This window comes from Spea bombifrons, chromosome 3 (genome assembly GCF_027358695.1).
Source record: "Spea bombifrons isolate aSpeBom1 chromosome 3, aSpeBom1.2.pri, whole genome shotgun sequence".
NCBI classification, from domain to species: domain Eukaryota; kingdom Metazoa; phylum Chordata; class Amphibia; order Anura; family Pelobatidae; genus Spea; species Spea bombifrons.
In genome coordinates, this window is record NC_071089.1 from 116,835,296 (window position 1) to 116,860,014 (window position 24,719).

Sequence of the window (24,719 nt, forward strand, 5' to 3'; positions counted from 1 at the left end):
GGTCGCCCACTCCCTGCCCATTTCCCCTTTCAATGGGGTGTTACCCAGGATGTCACACACGGACCACACACACACACAACAACAACATCAGCGGAATGACCACAACGTCAGCGGGACCGCACACTGACGTCAATGGGCAGTCCTGGCCGCGTCCCGCACGGGTAGGCTCTGGGTAGCTGTCATGCAGCTATTGAGAATGTTTTATTTTCAGTACGTACTCACATAATGTTTACATTTATTGGTGAAAATAATGTATTTTTTGGTTTGAGAAATTGTTTTTCAGAAAGTCGATTGTGGTAGCAGACTTTTTAACCCTTTTGTATATCGGTATATAAGAATAAACATAGGAAATCACAACTTTACTCTCAAAACATGAAGTGTTTCACTCAATATTGTTTTATCAAAATCAATATTACCGCTATGGTGAGGCCTGGACTGGCCATCTGGTGCACCAGGCAAGCTACGGATCCGCCCGACCGCACAAAGAAGTAGCATATTCAGCTATTACGTCATCAGACGGCCACTGGCCGTAAACTGCAAGGGCCACTATGTGATCACCAGTCCGACCCTGGTTACACTAAAGTCATCCATAGTTAGAGGTGAACCCTGTGCCACACATGGTGTCAGGGAGCAAGGCTTCCACTATACATTAATGCAACTGCGACTAAAAATGCTGATAAACCTTAAAGAGGAAGACCATGGAAGAGAAGACTTCATTAGCATCGCCATAAAGCAGCAGCTCAGTGTGGTGTTTGAGCCGGGAAAGTCACCCAAAATATCACATGACTGACAGCAACGGCGGCTCCAGATCTGCAGATACAGGGAGTTTATTGGGACAAAATTGTTGTTTGGAAGTGTTTGAGGGCTGCCATATACAATACATAAATATTAAAATCAAATATACCGGATGTGAAGTTTTTAAAGTTCAGATTTTAAAAACTCATCGGAAACTCAGCAGCATCCTGGATGTTAATTTGCATAACATAAAGGTGGAGAGATAAAATGCACTCGTATACATAGTATAATATATTTAAAGAAAACCTTATATATACACGATGGTCTATTCACTAAAGGATTGATTTTAAACAGAATGTATTAAGACAAGGCACTAAGGGTGTCCTCATGAGTTGGTAATTCAGTGGCTGGCTGAGGGTATTGGACATTCATTCCCTCACTACATTAGCCTCTGCCACCTTTGATTGGAAGCTGTTCCATTTACCTACCACCCTCTCATGAAAGTAAAACTTCCTTAAATTACATCTAAAGCCTCTGATCCTCTAATTTTAGATTCTGGTCTCTTGTTGTAACATTTCTCCTTCTTTGAAATAAACTTCCCTCCTGTACTTTGTGAAATTCCTTTATCTATTTTAATGTTTCTATCACATCTTCTTCTGTCCTCCAAGACACAGAAACCAGCAAAATTTAAGCAAAAAAAAAAAAAGTATATTTACTTAACTGCAAGATTTTGAAACATGTGTTTCTATTTTCTCTATGTAACGCTTGACATTAGAGCGCCCTCTAGTGGAGAATATGTTTATTACACCTGTAGAATCATTAGTATTACTATTTCACTTTTCGCATTCTTTCGTACTTTAGACTTTTGTGGTATATTCTGTAATTCTATAGCCAGTAGTAGAACATAAATAGCAGTATAACTTAAACTTAACAGTGTTTATAAAATAATGCCACACTGTTTAGGAATTTAGAGATTTTTATTAGAATTTGCAAAGAAAAATGCATTTACGATACCAGTTGTGACTGTTAAGAGGCTGTTACAGGGTTAAAACCTAGGTATATTAGGTTAATGAACTGCCTCAGCAGCTGCTCTTTACCCAGATATAACTAGCGGGATACTCAGTAGATCTTATAAGAACCTAACCCAGGGCTGAGGGCCACGAGGTGGGTCTTTTGGTTAAGGTAGATGGGTGGACAACCCCCGTCATCAGCGCCATCCTCAGCACCGCCAACCTGCCTCTTGTCACACCAACCAATATAGCTGTCATAGTTTGGACATCTGAAGTGAAGTGGAAGTAGTGTCTTCACTCGTGTGGACTGGATTGCATTATTTTAAGGGTATTCACAGAAACATTTTAATTTTAAAAGGGACAGTTTAATGTCCCTGGCAGCCTCACCAAAGATGAATGTTTAAAAAACGTTAAAAAAAAAATAGTAAAAGAACCTACCTTAAGGAGAAGCTGCCGCTCCAGCTCGACACCAACTCCGGGGTCTGACGATTCTCACCACTGATTGGCTGCTCGAAGCAGTCAATCAGTTGCAGGAAAGTTCTCCCACACCCTACACAGCCTTCACCAAGCCAGCGCTTGGTCATACCTACCCCCTGCATGGCAAATAGCTGAAAGGCATGGAAAGGGGCAAATATATCAGGGGATTCTGTAAAATAACAGAAATTTAAAGGGACCTCACATGAGATGTGATTGGTCCTGGAACTAATATCACGACTCTGACAAGTTGTCAAGAGGGGTTATGCCAAGAAATCCTCTGGATTAACGCTTTCTCAGGTCGAGAAACCCAGCTGATGGCATCTAAGGATGGTTTCCCCAATGAAAAAAAAACGTCAAAAAAAAAAACCTCAGCGCTGCTGCTTTCATTAACCAGTGGACTCTGGTTTTATTCTCCAAAACTCTGTAATTTATTGGAAATGCGGGGTTCCGAGACACGGATCACGGATATTGAAGCCTCAGACGCTGGCGAGTCCATGTTATGAGACATCTTTTCAAATCCCCTTCGAGAACTATGATTAGAAATATTTAGCAAGCTAATAAAAATATCGACCCCCCCCATTCCATCAGGTCCACTGAGCCCCCCCACCCCGTAAATCCAATCAATTTGCTTCTTTTGTAGATGTTGGCTTGATGCCAGAAGATTGAAGGAAATGTCCGAATGTCTACAGACGTCAGGAGTGGAATCGAGTCCCGTCTACACACTCAGGGTTCGTCTTCGTACTGTTTTTCTGTTGCCGTGCTAAAGTCTTCTAAAACCGACTGTAGATATTCAAAGGTGGGCCTGTCCTCGAACCTCTGTCTCCAGCACTTCAGCATAAGTTCATAGAGTTCGGGGGTACAGTTTTCAGGGCACGGCATGCGGTATCCCTGGTCCAGGTTACGGATAACCTCCGGGTTGGTCATACCTAGAGAGAACGATGCGAGTTAATTTTTCTGAGGTCTTCCTAGCATTTTTTTAAAAAATATCAGAGTAAAAAATGAAAGATTTTAGTAATATTATGCTGGTTTCTTTTTAAAATAGTGGCTTTGGAAAATATAATGTTTTCAGACAGCTGCATATTAGCCATTTGCTCCGTTATCTGAGCCCCAATCTACTAGACAACCCCCCCCCCCCGATTCCTTATCATAGTGCCTGAAGAATAGAATGGCTCAGTCTTAATCACCCAGCCGGACACTCTGATTAATGAAAGGCTATGGAGGAACGGACTTCATTAGCATCGCCATAAAGCATCGGCTCAGTGCGGTGTTTTAGCCAGGAAAGTCACCCAAAATATCAGATGACTGATAACGGCGGCTCCAGGGCTGCAGATAAAGGGAGTTTATTGGAGCAAAGTCAGATAAAACCAGGTTTTTGGCACATTCCCCAAAAATTAAAAAATATAGAGATATATATTTTTTACATAAATCCGCCAATACACACGTTTAATTAGAATAACGTACGATGACCCCCTAGGAGTTGGAAATATGAATGGTTTACTTTGAAACACAAATGAAGCCAAAAATGTTCTAAATAGAGCAAAAATGAACCTGGATGTTACCTGGATAAGGAATGCGGCCGTACGTTATTATTTCCGTCAAAAGAATTCCAAATGACCAAACGTCGGACTTTATCGTGAAAACTCCAAAATTGATGGCTTCTGGAGCTGTCCACTTAATGGGGAATTTGGTGCCTGTGACGAGAAACACGCAGAATTCTAAATGTTATATTTTATTAAATGAGAATTTATGTGCTTTCAAACCATGTAGTATTATCTTTTGGGGGGCAGTTATTGGCTTTGCCTCACTGGTGGCAGCTCCGTCTCCTGCAAGGACTGATGGCATCGAGCAGACGTTAATGTTCTACGACAATCCACAGGCATTTAGTGGAGCTTGAAGCGCACCTCCCAACATTACTCACGGTCAGAGAGGGACACTTTATTTTAGGGGGTCTGGTTCGAAGCAGGAGGGGATGGGGCAACCTCTTGATAGGACATTCAGAAGAAGAATGGATTTTATTTACACTGTTTTATGTATAAACCCATTTCTATACACATTATCGGGGCTTTTAGGACTGTAGAACCCCGTGATACCCTCATACCCAGCAAACATTCCTCCTAGAAACGAGGGGCAGCAGGGGAGGAAAGAGGGGCATCCGGGATTTGGGGATTTGGTGGACACTTTAGTGGTAAAGGGACATCATGGGTGCCAGACATGAGCCAGCTAAAAATGCCCCTTTTGCCCATAGGTGCTGGCATGTACCCGACTCGGCTCATGGGGCATCAAAGCTGGCTTGCCGGACTCTAAGTGAAACTGGTAGAAATCCTGGCAATGAGAAGGTTATCTCCTAAATCTAACTATAGCAAAAAGTATGAAAAAATCATACGAAGTTTGCCAAAACAATGGAGTCCAAGAAACAGGGTCCTTCTAGGACTACCGACCTTCGCGTAAAGGCTGTCAAGAAGCCATGTTGGATCTATGAGTCTCTCAACCAATGGGATCAAACTGCTGGCTGGAATTTGACTATTTTGTAACCCCTGATACTCTGCTCTCCCACGAATCGCCGATGGATCGATGGCGGTATCTGCTATTGCTGCACTGCATTGAAGCTCCCCATGTGGCTCTTCGGGTACGGCAGGTAGGTGACCGTGTCCTCATCCCACCTACTCCTGGGGCTGCTGGCCGCCCCTCGCCACCACTTGCCACCCCCCCCAAAAAAAGGATCCTGAGTTGGACGCCCAACACGTCAGAGGGTGCACGCTTCTGTACATAATGAGTCAAACTTCTCGTCTGCGGCTAGCGCAGACTTTATCGCGGAATTATCTGGTCGCGTGTTTGCCGTCACCTGCGTCAGTTGATTTTCTACAGAGGTCCATCGAACTTTCACGCTTCTGAAAGTGGAACTGAACTACAAAGTGTTGGTATCGTTATGAAAAGGTTCACATCCCAGTTCTGCTTTCAATGCCGTGATTCAGAACCAAAACCATTACCAAAATTAACCATTTTAAAGCATTGCTTGGAATCAAAGTATGATTTGAAATATGACTTTACTAAGAGGATAGTATGTAGAACAGCCTCCCAGCAGAGGTGGTAGAGGGTAATACAGTGAGGGTATTAAACATGCGTGGGATAGACATACGGCTCCTGAATCTAAGACGAGACCAATGGGCAGACTGGATGGGTTCTTATCTACCATCGACTTCCGTGTTTCTACATTTTATGTTCCTCTTAGGCTCTTGGGTACCTTTGTCTATCTCAAGTCTAGTATAACTGATTGGTGTTGGGCATATAGAGCACATTGCGCAACATTCCTACAGCTACTGCCTCCTAGAGGTTGACTTCGTAGGATCTTTAATATCAAGGGGGGTCTTGCGCGGTATCGGACGCCGGATCGAAAATCATTGTGATATGAAGCCAAATGGGAGGAGAATATTCATAGTTAGGCTAGATGAGAAGAAGCCAAGGTGAAAAGCACCAACCTCAGCCAAGGAACACGGGTAGCCAGATGTGAGAACCGATTTATAGAATGAAGTGTAGAATGAATAGGGTGCGTTGAGTCGGATGTTCCAATGGGCTTCTTAAGATGTATCCAAGAACCCGTTGGGTTTGCTCTAGATGCTCTGGAACCACAGCTGATTACAAGACCTCAGGGTTAGCCTTCGATCTTCGGTTGGGTGGGATGGGTTGTCTAGCTCCATCTACTCCCAGCTTGGCTCACCCCATCACCTGCCATCCAACTTGCCCAACAAGGAGCAGGACGGACGTAGGTTGAAAGCTCCCAGGTATGGCAGAGACCTGGGGTTCTACAGTAACCATATTGGAATGTTGTATAAATAGGTAGGAAGCCCTGAAGGAATGGCCAGCCATCCTGTGCAAAGTGCAAAAGAGAATGTGCTTTCAAGAGAAGGATGCTGAACTCCTGTGACCTACTCGTTAGGTAGCGAAATGCGCTGGCCACCCGCTGGAACGATCCAAAAAAAACTGCCCCATATGGAAAGTCCTGGTTTCTCCCAGAAGGTGGGGATTCCAGTCCTGAGCGTTGGATCTGTTGGGTGTTGCTGTTACTTCTAGGTGGAGACTGAGAGTTAAACAAAGCTCGACCCGGTTTCTACGTACCCAGTCTCTTTAGGAATGCTTCAAATAATTATGATTTAATCGTTTTACTTGAGTAACATTCCCTATAAGTCCACTATTTCAGATGTGTTTGTGTCTCTTTTGTATGAAATCACCCTATGATCCTGCATGTTCTCCTCACGCCCTTCCCGTAAGCCTTTTACATTCCAGTTTTGGTTTTTGGAAGCTCTGGCTGTAGGGATATCATCTGCTTTTTGTGGTATATGCAAATCATAACTAGCAAACTTAGAGAAGTGACAATACGAAAGGGAAGCAGAGGGGGGAATGTGATGGAAAAGTACAGGGGGGGGTGTTTATATGACTGTAACATAAAACTAAACATAATGTAAGGAACCTTCTTTTTTTTTACCAAGAGGGTGGTAGATAAGTGTAACAGCCCCCCAGCGGATACACATATTTACATACACACACTCTCACACACTCACACTAACACACACTCTAACACATACACATTCACACTAACAAACACACATTCATGCTCACACACAAACACACACATTCATGCTAACACACACTTACACATGCACATTAATGCTCACACACACACACACATTTATGTTAACACGCACTTATACATGCACCCTCGCTCTAAAACCCATGTATACCTGTATACACACACTCACTCCCTCTCTCATCCGCTCTCGTCCCCTTCCCTCACCTGCAGCCACAGCTTTCTTTGTGGCTTCTCACCCAATGCGCAAGCGGCCTCACTTTTACCACAAGGTCACGTAACATCCGGGTTGGGCTGACACTTTGTGAAGACTTTTGGACCTCCCAGCAGAGGTGGTAGAGGGTAATACAGTGAGGGTATTAAACATGCGCGGGATAGACATACGGCTCCTGAATCTAAGACGAGTCCAACGACTGATTAAGGTTTTGCATCAGGAAAAACAGGAATACTAAATAGGCTAAATGCTTTATATATATATATTTTGGTTATGAAAATGTGTGTGTGTGTATATATATATATATCAGATTGTTTTGTCTTTTCGTGATGGCTCTTGTTCTCTTTACCGTGCATGCGTTTGATGGTTTATATTTAAGGGGAAGTGAATCAAATTGAAGGTGAGGTTGGTCAGGTTTAAGAAAAGAGAAGTGAGTGGATGGGGCATATGGGAAAAAGCCTTGAGGAAGCGTGCATTTTCATACTCCTAACAACACGGTATATACTTTATTACATCAACCTCCTAATGCTAAATATGCCCGGGCACATGAAAGGGTTACTGGAGAGTCATCTGATGCAGTAACGTTCTCAGCACAGCCGCTAATTGAATGGTCGGTAAACGCCGTGGAATATGATGACATCATAAAGAAACATTACATTTTCCAAAACATCTAGTGGTCCATTTTCCCTGTAAAAACTCAGACCTTAATCAGTCGTTGGTCTCGTCTTAGATTCAGGAGCCGTATGTCTATCCCATGCATGTTTAAATCCCCTCACTGTATTACCCTCTACCACCTCTGCTGGGAGGCTACGCCATCAATCTACCACCTTCTCTTATTACATCACCTCTTGTTCTAACATTTCTTCTTTTAACAGATTGTTTAGTTTTTTGTTCATTTTATTAATTGGGTATATTTTTAATTTTAATTAAATCGTAACAGAACAACGGAATATGCTGGTGTTATATAAATAAAGTTGAAAAATAATAATAATAATAATAATAATAATAATAATAGCTATAATTAAAACGTACCCTCTTGTGCTGTGTACTCTGTTTCAATGATTCTTGCAAGCCCAAAATCGCCAATTTTGCAGCACATGATATCTGAGACGAGTACGTTGGCAGCTCTGAGGTCTCTGTGGATATAATTCTTTTTTTCGATGTACGCCATGCCTTCTGCGACCTAAAAGAACGAAAATAATATGTATTCAGCCAAAATAATGTAAGGGTTTAATTGAATTTAATTTCTCATCTGAAAGTAAAAAAAAAAAGAGATATTAAACAATTCATTTCTATATTTTCCGATTTGACCGCTATGAAAAAGATCTGAATAAACTCAACCATAAACCGTTTTACTACTTGCCAAATAAAAAAAAAGGCACATTATTTAATTATTATGCAGAAATTAATAGGGAAATTAAGTCATATTCCTGGTGTTAAAAAGTTATTACAAAAAAGCGTTAGAAGCCGGTCTTGTTAGGGTTAAAAAGGGCCCTGCGGTGCTTCTGCCAAACTCGCAATCCTCGGGGTGGCCAGAGAGGGCGCTGGTGAACAGGGCTTATGGATTTCCTCCATATAACGTCGTTTTGCTGATAAACGGACCACTGTTGAAGAATCCCTGGCCCTAACGCGCTGGGCGCCTGCGCATGCAGACTTGGATCACAGATAACGCCGTACGCTGCTTGGAAATGAAAGCTGTTATGGGAACTGTAAAAAAAGAATAAAAAAAGCTAAATCTCCACATCCCTTTTTTTTGGGCAAAATTATTGTTCAAGTGCCTGCGCGGAGGGAGTAAAGCAAAATGTAACTTAACTCTGTAGCTGCCAACAGTCCTAAACAATCCTAGAATGGACATCTCTTATAAATTTCAGCTGTCGGCTGTGCTTTTGATAAGGGAGGCAGAGACGGCGCACATTATGGTTGCATTATGGCTGATATCCCTGCTTGAACGCAGGTGAGTCAATTAAGTGTATCTTTAAGTCAAGGTTTTCATGAGAGCTGGAAAGCTGCAGCTGTCAACAGTGATATTTGTTGATGTTTTTAACGGCGACATTGTGGTTTACCGGTGCATTAGAGCACGGGGAGGAAAAAACATTGTCAAAACAAGATCTGTGTGGGGATGCGGATCTGCCATGGATTGCCGTAACATAATAGAGTTAAATCCCCGTCATGCGTAACGCGCAAGAGTGAGAAACCTCTGGAGGCTACAGACGGCAATAAGCAATAAATATGTATCAGAAACACCCCTTATGGGTATACCATGATCATACCGACCAACTCTCCCACTTTCCCTGGGACAGTCCCGATTTTCGAGCACTGTCCTGCCGAGGGGCTACGTTGCCCCACTTGCGCAGGCAGTGGGGTTCATCGGCCGGTTTGGTAGACCTGCTCGGCGAGCTGTAAAATTGGTTGAGGTTTATGTCGTTTAGTGTCAAGAGCTGCCGTCTTAACCGAGTGATTATTCCTCCCCATTAAGTTATCGCTCCCCTATCACGGCTGATCAGTGTGTGGGATCAAGGGCGGTGGATGAGAAGGCACTTCAGGACAGGGACTAGCCCTCCTGAACAGGGACACTTGGTAGATGTGTGTCCTCACTAAAGAAATATTTGCTCATTTATTAAATTTATTTATTTATTAAATATTTATTAAATTCCCCGCCATTTAATTCACATCATTTTTTTTAATCATTTGATAAAATGTCAGATATTTGAATTATAAATAATTTTTCTTAATTATCTTTTAATTTCGCAAGAAGAAAGTAGAACAATGTGATGAAACTGCAGCTTTTTTTATTTATTTTTTTTATTTTTGCAGGATATGCGCAAGCATTAGAGATACGATGGAAAAAAAAAAAAGAAATAACCCCAGTAACTGCTTCCTGCCACAGTGCTAATCGGTAATCAGCCACCGCAAGCTAAATTTGTACAGAGACCGGCTAATTTTATCCCTAACTGGCATCCGTCCGCGTGTGGCAGTCAACAAAAACCCGCTTCTTGTACTTAAACGCGAAAAGAGAAGCAAAAGTTTCGCTAAAGTTTTATTTTAACTTTAAGTCCCTAAAATTTCTTCTAAAGAGAGGCATCTTTGCGTTTAAATGAATTATATTTCTTTCATTTCCAGCTTTCAGAAGAGCCAGTGAATGTATTGGGGTTAGCGTGTATAACAGTGTTCTCTTTAGGAGGGACAGTCTCTATTTAGGACCTAAATCCCCCTGCCCCCTTACCTCCCCTCCCTGCTGTCCTTCTTTCCTCACCTGCTGTCCCCCTTTCCTCACCTGCTGTCCCCCTTTCCTCCCCTGCTGTCCCCCCTTTCCTCCCCTGATGCCCCCTCTTTCCTCCCCTGATGCCCCCTGTTTCCCCGCTCTGATGCCCCCCTTTCCTCCCCTGCTGTCCCCCTTTCCTCCGCTGCTGTCCCCCTTTCCTCCCCTGCTGTTCCCCTTTCCTCCCCTGCTGTCCCCCCTCTTTCCTCCGCTGCTGTCCCCCTTTCCTCCCCTGCTGTCCCCCTTTCCTCCCCTGATGCCCCCCTCTTTCCTCCCCTGCTGTCCCCCTTTCCTCCCCTGATGCCCCCTCTTTCCTCCCCTGATGCCCCCCTTTCCTCCCCTGCTGTCCCCCTTTCCTCCGCTGCTGTCCCCCTTTCCTCCCCTGCTGTTCCCCTTTCCTCCCCTGCTGTCCCACCTTTCCTCCCCTGCTGTCCCCCTTTCCTCCCCTGATGCCCCCTCTTTCCTCCCCTGCTGTCCCCCTTTCCTCCCCTGATGCCCCCTCTTTCCTCCCCTGATGCCCCCCTTTCCTCCCTTGCTGTCCCCCTTTCCTCCGCTGCTGTTCCCCTTTCCTCCCCTGATGCACCTCTTTCCTCCCCTGATGCCCCTCTTTCCTCCCCTGATTCCCGCTCTTTCCTCCCCTGATGCCCCCTCTTTCCTCCCCTGCTGTCCCACTTTCCTCCCCTGCTGTCCCCCTTTCCTCCCCTGATGCCCCTCTTTTCTAGGAGGTCAGAATGGTTGCTGGGTATGAGGGTATCGCAGGGTTCTACGGCCCTAAAAGCCCCGATAATGTGTATAGAAACAGCAGGGAATGGCTTTAGAAGTAAAATGTGTAAATAAAACCGATTATTATTGTTTAAATAACATAACTGAAGGAAGCTGATGAATAAATAATAATTGATTTAATAAAACGGTTCCATGGGACGCCTACCACGCAATACCGACAAGAAACAGACAATGAAATACAAATTGGGGGCGTTTTACAAACCTGCGCAGCCATGTCAACCAGTTTATGAAAACGGAGATTTCGCCCTTCGTCTGTCTGAAGAAAATCTAATAAACTTCCTTGGAGAGAGAGAAAAAAATAAGTTGGGATCTGGAGATAACGGTAATAATTACTAAAGATTTAAAAAAGGAAATATTGAAAATGAAATAATGTGGATGTCAATTTAATTAATAATTATTATGAAAAAATAAATGAATTTATGCTATAGTTGTGAAACCACGACAATGCATACATGTGGGTAATATTAAAGATATATATATATTATGTTATATATGTTACAAATATTACAATATAAATAATAAAATACATTAATATATTTTTAGAATTAATATCATTTTGGACAAGATACCATTCTAAGCATCCACTGCTGTAGTTGTAGTTTCTAATGCAATATGGCATTTTCTTTGTATTTTACTTTTTTACTTTACTGAGAGGGCGGTAGATAAGTGGAACAGCCTCCCAGCAGAAGTGGTAGAGGCTAATACAGTGAAGGTATTAAACATGCATGGTTTAGTCATATGGCTCCTGAAGACAAGACCAAGGACTGATTAAGCTTTACATCAGCAAAACACAGGCAGACTCGATGGGGCCGAATGGGCCTTACTTACCGGCAGATTCTATGTATTATACTGATTATGGGTTATACCCCCCCACACCCTAACTGTTTTAACCCTTTAAACTTGGAGTTGTGGCCTGTAGTCATGTCGTTCTATGGTGTGAAGCCAAAAAGTTCTCTACTTTCGTTGTTGGAGGGAAATGATGCACAGAGCACTTCTCCGTTCCTTTGAGGTTTTCTCTCCATTCTCTCTTCTTTTTCTGAGCGCTTTGCGGCACACACGCTTACACACACGCTTACACACACGCTTACACACACATACATACACACATACATACACGCACGCACGTGCACACACACACATTCATACACACATACACACACGCACACACACACACACGCACACACACACACACGTACGCACGCACACACATTCATACACACACACGCATAAATACACGCACACACACGCAGGGCCGGCCTTAGGGGTGTGCAACCGCACAGGGCGCCATGGCAACAGGGGGCGCCTGCCCGGGACTTAAATTAAAACATTGGTGTTTTTTTGTTGTTTTTTTAAACTTCATTTAACATCCTCCTTGTTAAATATTTTTTTAAACGTTAAAACAACAAAAAAAACAATGTTTTAATTTAAGTCCCGGGCAGGGTCGCTCGTGAAGTTTTCAGCAACCGCTCGGCGCCCCTCACTCTCCGTGACTCCGTCGCGGTGCCGGCGTTTCATGCTGAGCACCGAAATATGATGTCATATTCCGGCGCTCCTACTCCCACCGCATGACTCAACAAGCTAAGTAAGGATAATGAGAAGTGTGGGGGGGGCAGTGAGATGGGGCGGGGGGTGCATAGGTGGTAGATAGTGAGAAGGGGGAGAGGGGGGAAGGCAGTGAAAAGGGGCAGAGGTGGTAGATAGTGATAAAGTTTTGTGACAAGATTTTTTTCCTTTCTTTTTTTGGGATGGGGGGGCGCCAGAGGAGTAGTCTGCACAGGGCGCGAGAACACCTAAGGCCGGCTCTGCACACACGCACATACACACACACATACATACATACACACACACACACACACACACACACACACACACACACACATGCTTATCCTGCTTATTCCAATTTAGATACCCCTGTATAATAAAGATAAAAATGACCCGTTACCTTTGGCCATGTACTCCGTCACAATGTATATTGGCTCTTTCGTAACCACGGCCAGGAGCTGCACCAGCTTATCGTGCTGAAGGGTCTTCATTAAATTAGCCTCTTCCAAAAATGCCACCGGCGACATGCTGCCCTCCTTCAAGGTCTTAATAGCGACTTTGGCGTTGTTTTTATAATAACCTGCATGAATATAACAAAAGACATCAAAGCTACTTCATTTGAAACTGCGATGTATGAGATAAAAAAGGGAGAAAGAGACTTCATTAGCATCGCCATAAAGCGTCAGCTCAGTGTGGTGTTTGAGCCGGGAAAGTCACCCAAAATATCACATGACTGACAGCAACGGCGGCTCCAGGTCTGCAGATAAAGGGAGTTTATTGGAGCCAAATGAGATAAAACCAGGTTATTACTGTATACAGCACTGGGGGGTTATATTACTGTATACAGCGCTGGGGGGTTATATTACTGTATACAGTGCTGGGGGGTTATATTACGGTATACAGCACTGGGGGGTTATATTACTGTATACAGCGCTGGGGGTTATATTACTGTATACAGTGCTGGGGGTTATATTACTGTATACAGCGCTGGGGGTTATATTACTGTATACAGCGCTGGGGGGTTATATTACTGTATACAGCGCTGGGGGTTATATTACTGTATACAGCGCCGGGGGGGTTATATTACTGTATACAGCACTGGGGGGTTATATTACTGTATACAGCGCTGGGGGTTATATTACTGTATACAGCGCTGGGGGTTATATTACTGTATACAGCGCCGGGGGTTATATTACTGTATACAGCGCTGGGGGTTATTACTGTATACAGCGCTGGGGGGTAATGTTACTGTATACAGCGCTGGGGGTTATATTACTGTATACAGCGCTGGGGGGGTATATTACTGTATACAGCGCTGGGGGGTATATTACTGTATACAGCTCTGGGGGTTATATTACTGTATACAGTGCTGGGGGGTTATTACTGTATACAGCGCTGGGGGGGTTATTACTGTATACAGCGCTGGGGGGGTATATTACTGTATACAGTGCTGGGGGGTTATTACTGTATACAGCGCTGGGGGGGTTATTACTGTATACAGCGCTGGGGGGGTTATTACTGTATACAGCGCTGGGGGTTATATTACTGTATACAGCGCTGGGGTTATATTACTGTATACAGCGCTGGGTGGTTATTACTGTATACAGCGCTGGGGGGGTTATTGCTGTATACAGCGCTGGGGGGGTTATTACTGTATACAGCGCTGGGGGGTTATATTACTGTATACAGCGCTGGGGGTTATATTACTGTATACAGCGCTGGGGGAGGTTATATTACTGTATACAGCGCTGGGGGTTATATTACTGTATACAGTGCTGGGGGGTTATATTACTGTATACAGCGCTGGGGGGTTATATTACTGTATACAGCGCTGGGGTTTATGCTCAAGGAGGATAATATTTCCCATGAGACTTTAAGTAACGTTCCTCACCCATCCACACTTCTCCAAACTGCCCCGCTCCGAGTCTCTTCACCAGCTTGACTGAGTCTCGGGGGATCTCCCACTCGTCTTCCTGCCACCGGCTCTGACCTTGAAGCTTGCAGGGCTGCTCCAGTTTATGGCACAGCCCGTCAGCTTTATCTACAATTTAGGGGGAAAAAAAGTGAATTCTATTAGAAAAAATCCTATAGAAAATGAGTTTGGAGTGAAGACGGTTTGGTTACTCACGTGAGTAATGTCTCACAAGCTCTTTTAGTGAAGGGAACGTGAGCGCCGGGGAGATATAAAAGCCGCCGTTGTCCATCGTCCTTATCTTATAGTGTTTGATTACGTCTCCGTGGTTAGGTTCATTGTCTCGGACAGAAAGTGAAAATGTTCCTAAAATCGAGCGCATCGTTTAACGTCGTTAAAACGCAGTCAGTCCAAATTTCCCACCGTCTTTAAACTACAGTTCCCATGATCCTCCGCGAGGAACCTCGACTCTGAAGTAATAGCCACGGCTTCCCTACCGCAACAGGGAAGCGGAAAGGTGGGTTTTTCCCCCCATAGCAGGACTTTCTCCATAATTTATACCTGGCTTTATTAATCGGAGTCTGATTTTTTTAATTTAGTGTATTCCTTAAAAAAAAAGGAACTTCCCACAGATGGGCTACTGGACCCCCCCCCTTTAACCCGGTCCTCAAATGCCACGACCCCACCAGCGTAGCGACATTAGGCTCTGTGTGTTTAGTAATCGGATGCCTCTGGAAAACTGAAAAAGAGACTTCTGGGTTTAACTAGGAGTCTCCGAGTGAAGCCTTGCTTGCCCTGGGTCTCCCAGTCAGATTCTTCTTTCTCTGACCAGCGGAGTGATGATTAGCCATGCCCACTCCACACCCACTTCCCTCCCATTCTCCGCCCACTGTATGCTCTCTGAGGCAAGCCCCACCTCTATGCATAGCCAGACCCACCCCTTCATGATGTCACTTCCCCAGATGAGAGAGCGCTCCTGAAGGCCAAGTTCCCAGGCTGTCCTCTGAGTCCTCTGCAATGTTCTGCCATTTGTATCAATTTAATAATTATTTTTACCTTCGTTTAAATAAGAAGGCCTTAAAATACGAATAATACTTTAATAATTAGTATTATTTCCCCGCTTGCACCTCCCGTTCCCAATTGTTCCTCTATTATCTATTTAAATGAGTCCTTTACACAAAAAACTCGACGTAAAGGCAAAAAACATATTTAAGATTTTCCACGTTTAGCTTTAATTACATTTTTTTTTAAATTTTTTTTATTATTAATTCTCTATTAATGATAATTGGATGCAATACCTTGGCTGGTTTCACTTTCACGAATTAAAAACGTCCCGGGTTTGTTTCCCGGCGCCAACAGCTGCCTTTCTGCGTCCTTCCGACTTATAGATTTAAAGAAAAACCTGGTGATAAAATATAAAAAAATCAAATATCTAAAAATATAAATAAAACAAAATTCCATATAAATTAAACATAAAAAATTAAAAAAAAAACATAAAACATATAAATAACAAATAAAAAAAAAAATTTATAATAAAAATTAGAAAACACACTCTAAGAACCTGGTGTATATATGAAGGATGCTTCGAATGGATTTTAATATCATTAAATTAAAATTCCTCACTATATCAACCTCTACTACTTCTGCTGGGAGGCTGTTCCACCTACCAATCACTCTCTCAGTAAAGTAAAAATTAAAATACAAAAAAAAAATGCAATTAGCCTCTACCACTTTTTCTGGGAGGCTGTTCCTTTCATCTACAACCATATCAGTAAAGTAAAATGTCCTTACATTACATCAAAGCCTTATCTATTTAAGATTTAGAAGTAGGGGACATAAAATAGGTGGCTAAAAAGCGCCAAAAGCCACCGAAGAATACAAACAGCAAAACAATATAATAAAAGGGATTCTAATATTGAAATGTCTAAAGATAATTCATTTTATTTATATTAATTTATATATTTCCAATGCACTATAATAATAATAAGGACTGAGAAAGTGGTAGATAAATGGAACAGCCTCCCGGCAGAAGTGGTAGAGGGTGGTACAGTGAGGGGATTAAACATGCATGGGATCGGCATACGGCTCCTGAATCTAAGACGAGACCAACGACTGATTAAGGAATCAAAATGTTATAAAAAATGTTAAAAAAATGTAATCTTTTCTGGGAATGAAAAGGCATTTTAAAGGAAAAAATGATTTATGTTGTTGATAAATCTCTTACTTATCCACATCCGTGTTTACGGGCGATGAGACGTAGTCTTTATGGACGTAGCCTTCTTTCCCGGAGACGCTGGACTTGGCCATGCACCAGCCTTCTTTCCAACTAAAAATGAAATACAGGAAAGGAGAAGGTGATATTCCAATCAGTAATAAAGTCACTCGGCCCACCCTGTCGCCCCCTTTAGCGTTACTTTTGGAAGCTGCCCTGTAGGAGTTGGGAGGACATGCGGCTTGGACACTTTTAATGGGATTTTGTTTGATAGTTCTTTACGTCATCACTTCTAGGAGTAGAATCATGTGTTTTATGTTCATGTTTTAGTTCATACAGTCATTTCCTGCTGTTTCTATAGCCATTATCGGGGCTTTTAGGCACACCTGGGAACTTCTGGGCTCCGGCTACTTCCCGTGCGGGACGCGGCCAGGACTGCGCACTGACGTCGGCGGGCGTTCCCTCTAATAGTTTCCGTTCACATCATTTCACTAAAACTGACCTCCTCGCTGCTAAAAACACCATTTCTCGTTCCTTATTTTCTTGGACCTCTCTGCAGACTTAGACCCAGTTCTACAAACCCTCCATGTCCATGGCACCACAGGTCTTTCCTGATTCTCATCAATCTGGAGAACTCATCTCATATCATCCTTTGGCTTCTAATTTCACTCATACGCAGATGACGCCCTAATCTATATCTCCTCTCCCGACCTTTCACCATATTTTCTAACTGGCCTTTCTGGAATTGCATCATGGATGGCCTCTCCATACCTGAAGCTCAACATCTCCAGGAACGATCTTATGGTGATCTCGCCATCCGCTCTGTCCGCAATTCCTGACATCTCTATCACTGTTGACAACTCCGCTATGCAACCGACAGACCAAGTTCTCTGCCTCAACGTCACTCTTGACTCTCTTCTCTCCTTTATCCCTCACATCCAGTCCCTCAACAAATCCTGCCGCCTTCAAGTCAAAAACATCTCCTGAATTCGCCCAATCCTCACACAAGAAACAACCAAAATACTAATCCACTCCGTTGTTATATCCCGTCTGGATTATTGCAACTCCCTACCAACTGGTCTCCCGCCTCTCACCGACGTCCTCCACACTGTCTCCGTCACCGCGCCATCTGCAGCTCCACTTTGCCAATCTCCCCACTGACTCCCCATACCCTCCAGAGTCAAATTCAAACCCCTGACCTACAGAGCCCTTAACAATTCCGCACCCCCTATAAATCTACCCTCCTGTCCAAATATCCCCCGAACCGCGCTCTTCGTTCCTCTAACGATCGGCGTCCCTCTTCTACCATCATTACCTCTTCCCACTCCCATATTCAGGATTTACCCCGTGCTGTACCACCTTCTCCGGCATTCCCTTCCCCGTTCCATCAGACATACAACCTTACACTCCTCCTAACACTCAGCCGGCATCCTAATCACGCCAACTTCACCCGGAGTCTCCAGGTAAAGCCAGGATGGTTCCCAGGTATGCTCATTGTGTCATGGGGTGGTAAGTGAATGTCCTGCCCCAGGCCCTGCTCGGCACCACCGACTAAGATGGCTGCCTTTGGCATGTTGGGGGGTCCGTGTACACAGCTCTGATAACAGAGACTTCTTACTCAGACAGGAGTTCCAGTTTTTCTCCCCTGTGCAGCTGCAAATCTCCGTTGTTGGCCGGGACATAATCATACAGCGCAACGGCAAGCCTCGCGTCTGTGGGAGGAAAGGCGAGGTAAATATCAACATCAGTAATAAGTAAGGCCAACTATGTTCGGCAAGAAGCAATTGGGGAGGTGCTTATTTGCAGCTCCGCCCATATGCACCAATGCCCCTCCCATTTTCTAGTAGGCCATTTAAACAGGTGCTCATCACATCCCCCTAAATCAATATAACAGGCCAAGACAATGGAGGGCCGCTGGCGTATATATATCCAGCCGTCAGCTGCACTTATGTCATCAGGAAGCCACTGGCCTTAAAGAGCCGGGACAGCCCCGTCATCGCCAGCACACGCCAAAGAACACGCGTGTTATACTCTCCCCCATCCAGCTCCGGAACTGGCTTAAGAGAGACTTCCAGTAGCACGCATGTGCAGAAAGCAGTCCCCTTTATCTCAAAAACTATTTCTTCCCTGACACTTATTGGCTGCCTAAACCGGCCAATAGTTGCACACCATGGGGGTCATTACTCTGCACCTCTGCAGCTGCAGCTTCTCCTAAACATAAGTACTGTATGTATTTTTTTTACATACAGGTTGAAGAATGCATATTAAAGTGCGTAAGAAGTATTTTTAATATGCGTTATTTACTGGTGGAGCTGGATCTGGCACCGTGTTTTTTAATGTACCCATAACGCTTACCTTTACATGATGCCGTGTTCTGAATGGCCATGTACTGAGGATAGTTTGCCGCAATCTAAAGTAAAAGATAAACACATCATAAACGGGTGTTCTGCATAAAAAAAAAAGTATACGATGGAAATAAAAAGAAAATGATTAAATGTAGATTATACACACCAAAAGCTCTTTGGCTCCTCCAAGCAATAATACCTAAAGATTGGGACTGTCACGTGAAAACAAGGACTGTTGGGATGTATGAATTATAATTAGAGTATTCGGCAGGTATTTTATGTTGCGCCATCATATTCCGCAGCGCTGTACAATATTCTTTATATATATTTATATATGAAATGTTTGACTGTTCTCTTGAAGAGGCATATCTACTAAATACTGCTCTGGGCTCGGCAAGAAAAGAAAAATCAGTAAAAACAAATGTTTTCTCTTATTTGCCTTCGTATAACAATAAATAATAAATAAAAAAAGAAATAATACCATTTATTTACAGTGCGAATTATATTTGGCTCTAGGTTCTGGAACTTTCTGGCAGCGAATTGATAAAAGTTATTTCCCCTTTTCTAAAACATTTATTTATTTGATTTTTTGCTGTGCTAAAAAAATAAATAATTTTGGGTTATTTTAGGCTTTTACACCGACAGCGGCCGTTTGTCTCACTGGCACTTACATACGGCGGGTGAGAAGATCCGCGAAGGCGATGCTGCGTAGGTGGGGGAAATGTGCTGCGGACGCGCTCATCCTTTCTCCAGGGGTTCCTTTTACTGATCGCCGCACCCATCCTTTCAGGAAATAAATATATATACATTTTACCATTTTTAACGTTTTCAGTAAAATTCTGCCTCCCGGCAGAGGTAGTAGAGGTTAATACAGTGAGGAATTTTTAAAATACATTGGAAAAAACATTTTCAGTGAAATAAATCCAATTTTTTTTCCCCCCAATGAAATATTAGCCCCGAAGCGCAAAATCACAAAAATCTAATTTTACAAAACCACAATTTTTAATGTACTTAAATTAATTGAAATGTACATTATTAATTGCGAAGACATTTTTAATAAGGCTTGAAAATAACCAAATAAGCACGTTACAAAAATTAATATTATTATTCCGCAGATAAAAAAAAAAATTCCACCCATCCAGTCTGCCCATTTTCCTTGCTGCAAAGACTCTACCACTTCTGCTGGGAGTCTGTTCCACTTATCCACTACCCTCTCAGTAAAGTGAAACGGCTTTCTGGCACGCAAACGGTTAAAATAAAACGGCCCCTAAAAACCGTAATTCTGATAAATGAATGAACACGCGTGGCCGCAGACCATTAAAACGAATCGTTTGACGCGTTTGGTTAATTATTCTGAAATATTGTTGCTTGGCGTTTCATATGAACAGGAAATCGGCGAGCTATTTATAGCGTGAGCTGACCACACGTCACGCCGCTACCGTAATCTACACGCTAAGAAATGTACGTGATACACGCATCACTACTCCGTAATATCAACGTCACCGCTGAGCGCATAGTCTCACGGGGGGGAGAATATCTCCATGACACTCACCTATTAAACCATGGCTTATTTTATTTAGTTAGAAATCGAAATCCTTCCCTAAAACACAAAAATAAGTGAACTTCCTGTCAACCAAAAAGAGAAATTAACCCAACACTTAAAAAAAATTCACACTCTCCCTGCATTTTTATTAGCAGACCACTAAGGGTTAATATAGGAGTAGCAGCATTTGTGCTCTTCGCTGTCTATTACATACGCTGTAGGGTATCATATATATATATATATATATATGTGTGTGTTTGTGTGTGTATACAGTATTGTGAAAAAAGTTTTAACAAATGAAGATGGCTCTTAGTGGCTTTCGCTGTATGTTTGGGGTCGCCGTCATGCTGCAGAATACATTTGGACGCCCGTGGTATTGCGTGATGGATAATTATCCGCCTGCGCTTCTCAGCATTGAGGAGGCCATTAATTCCGACCAAATCCACAACTCTGTTTGCAGAAATGCAGCCACAAACTTGCGAGGAACCTCTGCTACGCTTCACTGCTGCCTGCAGACACTCGTTCCTGCCCCGCTCTCCTGCTCTTCGGGGAACAAACAACCTTCTGCCCAGAGCACCTGCTGCCGTTTTTCTGCCCTTCGGTTCCTGTGTTTTTGTGAATAGCTGAGTCGCTTGGCTTTGTTTCCACATCGGAGGTTTGGCTTTTTGGCTACAGGCCTTCCATGAAGACCACTTCTGGCCAAATTTCTCTGGACAGTAGATGAATGTACTGGGGCCCACTGTTTTCTGCCAACGCTGAGCTGATGGCGCTGCTGGACATCTTACAAAGGAAAGAAAGCTTGATGAGTCCTTCATCTGCTGCACTAAGTTTCCTCTGGGTCTAAGGTCCTCAGCATCGCCTGTTTCTTTGAGCTTCTTCTAAAGAACTTGGACAGAACATCTGGAAACCCCTGACTGCCTTGAAATTTGTGCTTGGGAGAGATCTTGCTAAAGCGGTGTAGCTACCCTGTGGGTTGTTGCTGTGCTCAGTCCTGCCGTGTTGCATGATTTTTTACATTAAATCTTGTTAGTGAGATTGGTTGCTCACCCAGTTTTATTGTTTCTGTATCAGTTAATGATTGCGTTTCCACCTGCATATTAAATTGATGATCATTCGCACCCGTTTGGTATAATTGTTCATTCATACACCTAATTACATGCCTACAAAACCCCTGACCCTGCACGAGTCTACCTAGAAGAACTGATGCGGTTTTGAAGGCAAATGGAGGTCACATCAACATCTTGCCTTGGCCTCCCACGATATCTGGAGTTCAAATGGAGACCCCGGTGTTGGGGGGTAAAGCAAGAGGCAAAGATGGGTAGTCCCTGGCCTAGTCCCTATTGTACTGGAACCTGCTGAGGCCAGGGCTGGCCGAAGACTTAACGCCGCCTGGGGCGAAGTTTAAAATGCCGCCCCCCCCCCGCCGACGCCGGGGGGGCGGCATTTTAAACTTCGCCGACACCATTATCTACCCCCCCCCCCTGGTACTTACCTTTAAACAGTCCTGCGGCGAGTCTCCCTGCTCTGCCACGGTGCCGGCTTGTAATGCTGAGCGCCGGAAATTCACATCACTTCCGGCGCTCTGCATTACAAGCCGGCACCGGGACCGAACAGGGAGACTCGCTGCAGAGGAGAGAGAGAGAGAGGGGCGCCGAGCGGGTAAGCGAAAACCACTCGGCGCCCCTCTCTCCCTCTCCTCCGATTCAAAAAAAAAACAAAAAAAACCCGCTTGGGGCGGCAAAGTGCCGCCCCTTCTAAAGTGCCGCCTGGGGCAATTGCCCCAGTCGGCTCCATTGTAGGGCCGGCCCTGGCCGAGGCGCTATAAAAAATGGAATGTAAGAAGTAATTACAGCGTGTACTAGGCCAACATCGGACTATCCGCCCAATGGCCACTCTAGGCCCGTACAGACACCCCTGCGGAAATCGCTAAGGTATGAGAAAGCTTCTCAAAGTACATTGGGAATCGTGTGTGAAAAAAACAAGAGTGAAAAGTTGGAAAATAGATCTTTTCTCTGTAACAACCAATGGAAATTTCCTTTTGATTTTCCCATTCCGTCGGTTGCTATAGTGATACGACCGCTTTTCCATCTTTACTCTAGAATACCTTTTTATGCGTAAACTCTACAATTTCTTTTTGAGCGCTTTATGTCTGAAAATGATCAATGCACCCTAATTTACACATTTTAATCTCGGCTGAATATATGTGACTATATATATATATATATATATGCAGTACATATATACAGTACATATATACAGTACATATATACAGTATATATATATTTGCTGGCACAATGAGAGGGATTACCTTCAAACACACGCTAATTACTCCATAGCTAGTAATATGGAACCAAAAACATACATTGTGGCTGCTGAAACACAGAGTTACATGAATCCCATTAACTCCCCAAATCTACCAACATAAAAAATAAAACACAGAAGCTATAAAACTGAGCCGATAGAATTGGAACGTATATAATCTCATACCAAATGTACCATACGCATTATATATCGCAGTATCATAAATAAACCCTAAATAAACCGATTCCTCATTTCAGTCAAATGCTTTATACTCTGAAATGAGTGACTTTATGCTTTCGGAATGGCTTCATCTCCATCCCCGACGAGGTTAAAATCCCATGGTTTAAGCCATTTCCCCAAATTTCTCATTTTCTCTAAAAACTTGCAAATTTAGGAAGTAAAGCTAACCTCCAACAGTCTCCCTGTGTGTCACCTATTCACTTATTCCCTTAATATAATAAGGTTTAGAGCAAGCAACATAAACCTAAAATTAGCCGGCCGATCGGCCCCATTCGGCCCCTTATACCTGCTGTAAAGACTCAAACCTTAATCAGTCGTTTGTCTCGTCTTAGATTCAGGAGCCGTATGTCTATCCCATGCATGTTTAATACCCTCACTGTATTACCCTCTACCACTTCTGCTGGGAGGCTGTTCCACTTAACTACCACCCCCTCTTTAAAGCTTTAAGTAACCTATGACTAGTCAAATTGGGGTCCAGTATTAAAGGTAATTATTAGAATATTTTCATTAATTATATATATTAAAGCATGCTTCAGAGATTTAGAATTACAAAATAACCCCCCAAAACACCAAGTTTACCAAGGGTTAAATCAACAGAAGATAACATTAAAAAGTTCTCAGAATTAGTAGATTATTAGTTAATCAATGCATTTTTATTTTAAATTATGCAAAAAGATTAAAATGAAATGTATTTAGTATTATTAGTACATGTGGCTGATGGATCTATAGATATATATGTCAAAAAGTTTTTCATAAATATCATTTTGTGTCCCTAAAACCTTACGTTTTCTTTAAACACTTAAAATACATTTTCATAATATGTACATAATATATTTATTGAAGTACAAAAAAAAAAGCTTATTCTCAGGATAAAAGTAAAAACAAATAGTAGATAAAAGTGTGCTTCAAATGTTAAAGAAATTCAGCTATTTTATTTAAAAAAATTTAAATTAATAATATAAAAATAATAATTAATTAAAAAAAAACATAGTACACTTCATAAAAAAAAATAAAAAAATACTATGCAAAAATATCACTTTAGCGTTTAAATATTTATCACATGATTGGACGATTATTGCAATTTTTGCCCACTGGGTTATTCTATTGTTAAACCAATAAAAATGTCTCATGGTCTTCAAAAATAATTTTTAAGAATTAAAACAAAAATTAATAAAATATTTGTAGCACTCCAACAATCTGCTGTAACATTTTTCAGTAAAAAAAAAAAAAAAGTCAATTCACACATTAGAAATAATCCGGTTATTTTTGAAATTCAATCTATTAAGTTAAAAATGTAAAAAAAATATAAAAAAAAAAATGTTACCTGGTTCTCTAATTTAAAAACATGTCCAGAAACGCCGCCATGTGCATAGAATAATGTCTTATGATAAATATTTTGGGGGGCTTCCTCTGCCGGGGTCCATACTGCTCTGCGCTCTCTCTGACCTGTCAGTTAGCATTCAGCGCTGCTTGTGGTTTCCTGCCAGTAGTTGTACGATAAATCTGTTTGGACGTTTTCAACGCTGATAATGATGTCAACGAAAATAGAACGCGGGGCGTTAGT

At 42.8% G+C, this 24,719-nt stretch overlaps 1 protein-coding gene across 1 annotated transcript; it reads right to left on the minus strand.

Annotated features, from left to right (window-relative positions):
- Window positions 1-2,945: 2,945 nt before the first annotated feature.
- Window positions 2,946-24,719, minus strand: BLK (BLK proto-oncogene, Src family tyrosine kinase). The gene is made up of 13 exons (XM_053458655.1): window positions 24,480-24,719; window positions 19,743-19,854; window positions 19,082-19,136; window positions 18,345-18,438; window positions 16,739-16,840; window positions 15,813-15,916; window positions 14,731-14,880; window positions 14,494-14,643; window positions 13,003-13,182; window positions 11,263-11,339; window positions 8,051-8,201; window positions 3,782-3,913; window positions 2,946-3,148 (listed from the first exon to the last, which is right to left on the minus strand). Exons 2-13 carry the CDS (start codon window positions 19,851-19,853, stop codon window positions 2,946-2,948), a joined length of 1,509 nt encoding a protein of 502 aa, XP_053314630.1. The 5' UTR covers window position 19,854; window positions 24,480-24,719.

Excerpts from the sequence above, each read along its gene's own strand:
- BLK (XM_053458655.1), bottom strand. The coding sequence starts at position 19,853 with ATGGGTGCGGCGATCAGTAAAAGGAACCCCTGGAGAAAGGATGAGCGC. Across the intron at positions 15,917-16,738 it reads GTAAACACGGATGTGGATAA|GTTTTTCTTTAAATCTATAA; the intron begins GTAAGAGATTTA and ends TTTTATCACCAG. Across the intron at positions 14,644-14,730 it reads GCTTGTGAGACATTACTCAC|ATAAAGCTGACGGGCTGTGC; the intron begins GTGAGTAACCAA and ends CCTAAATTGTAG.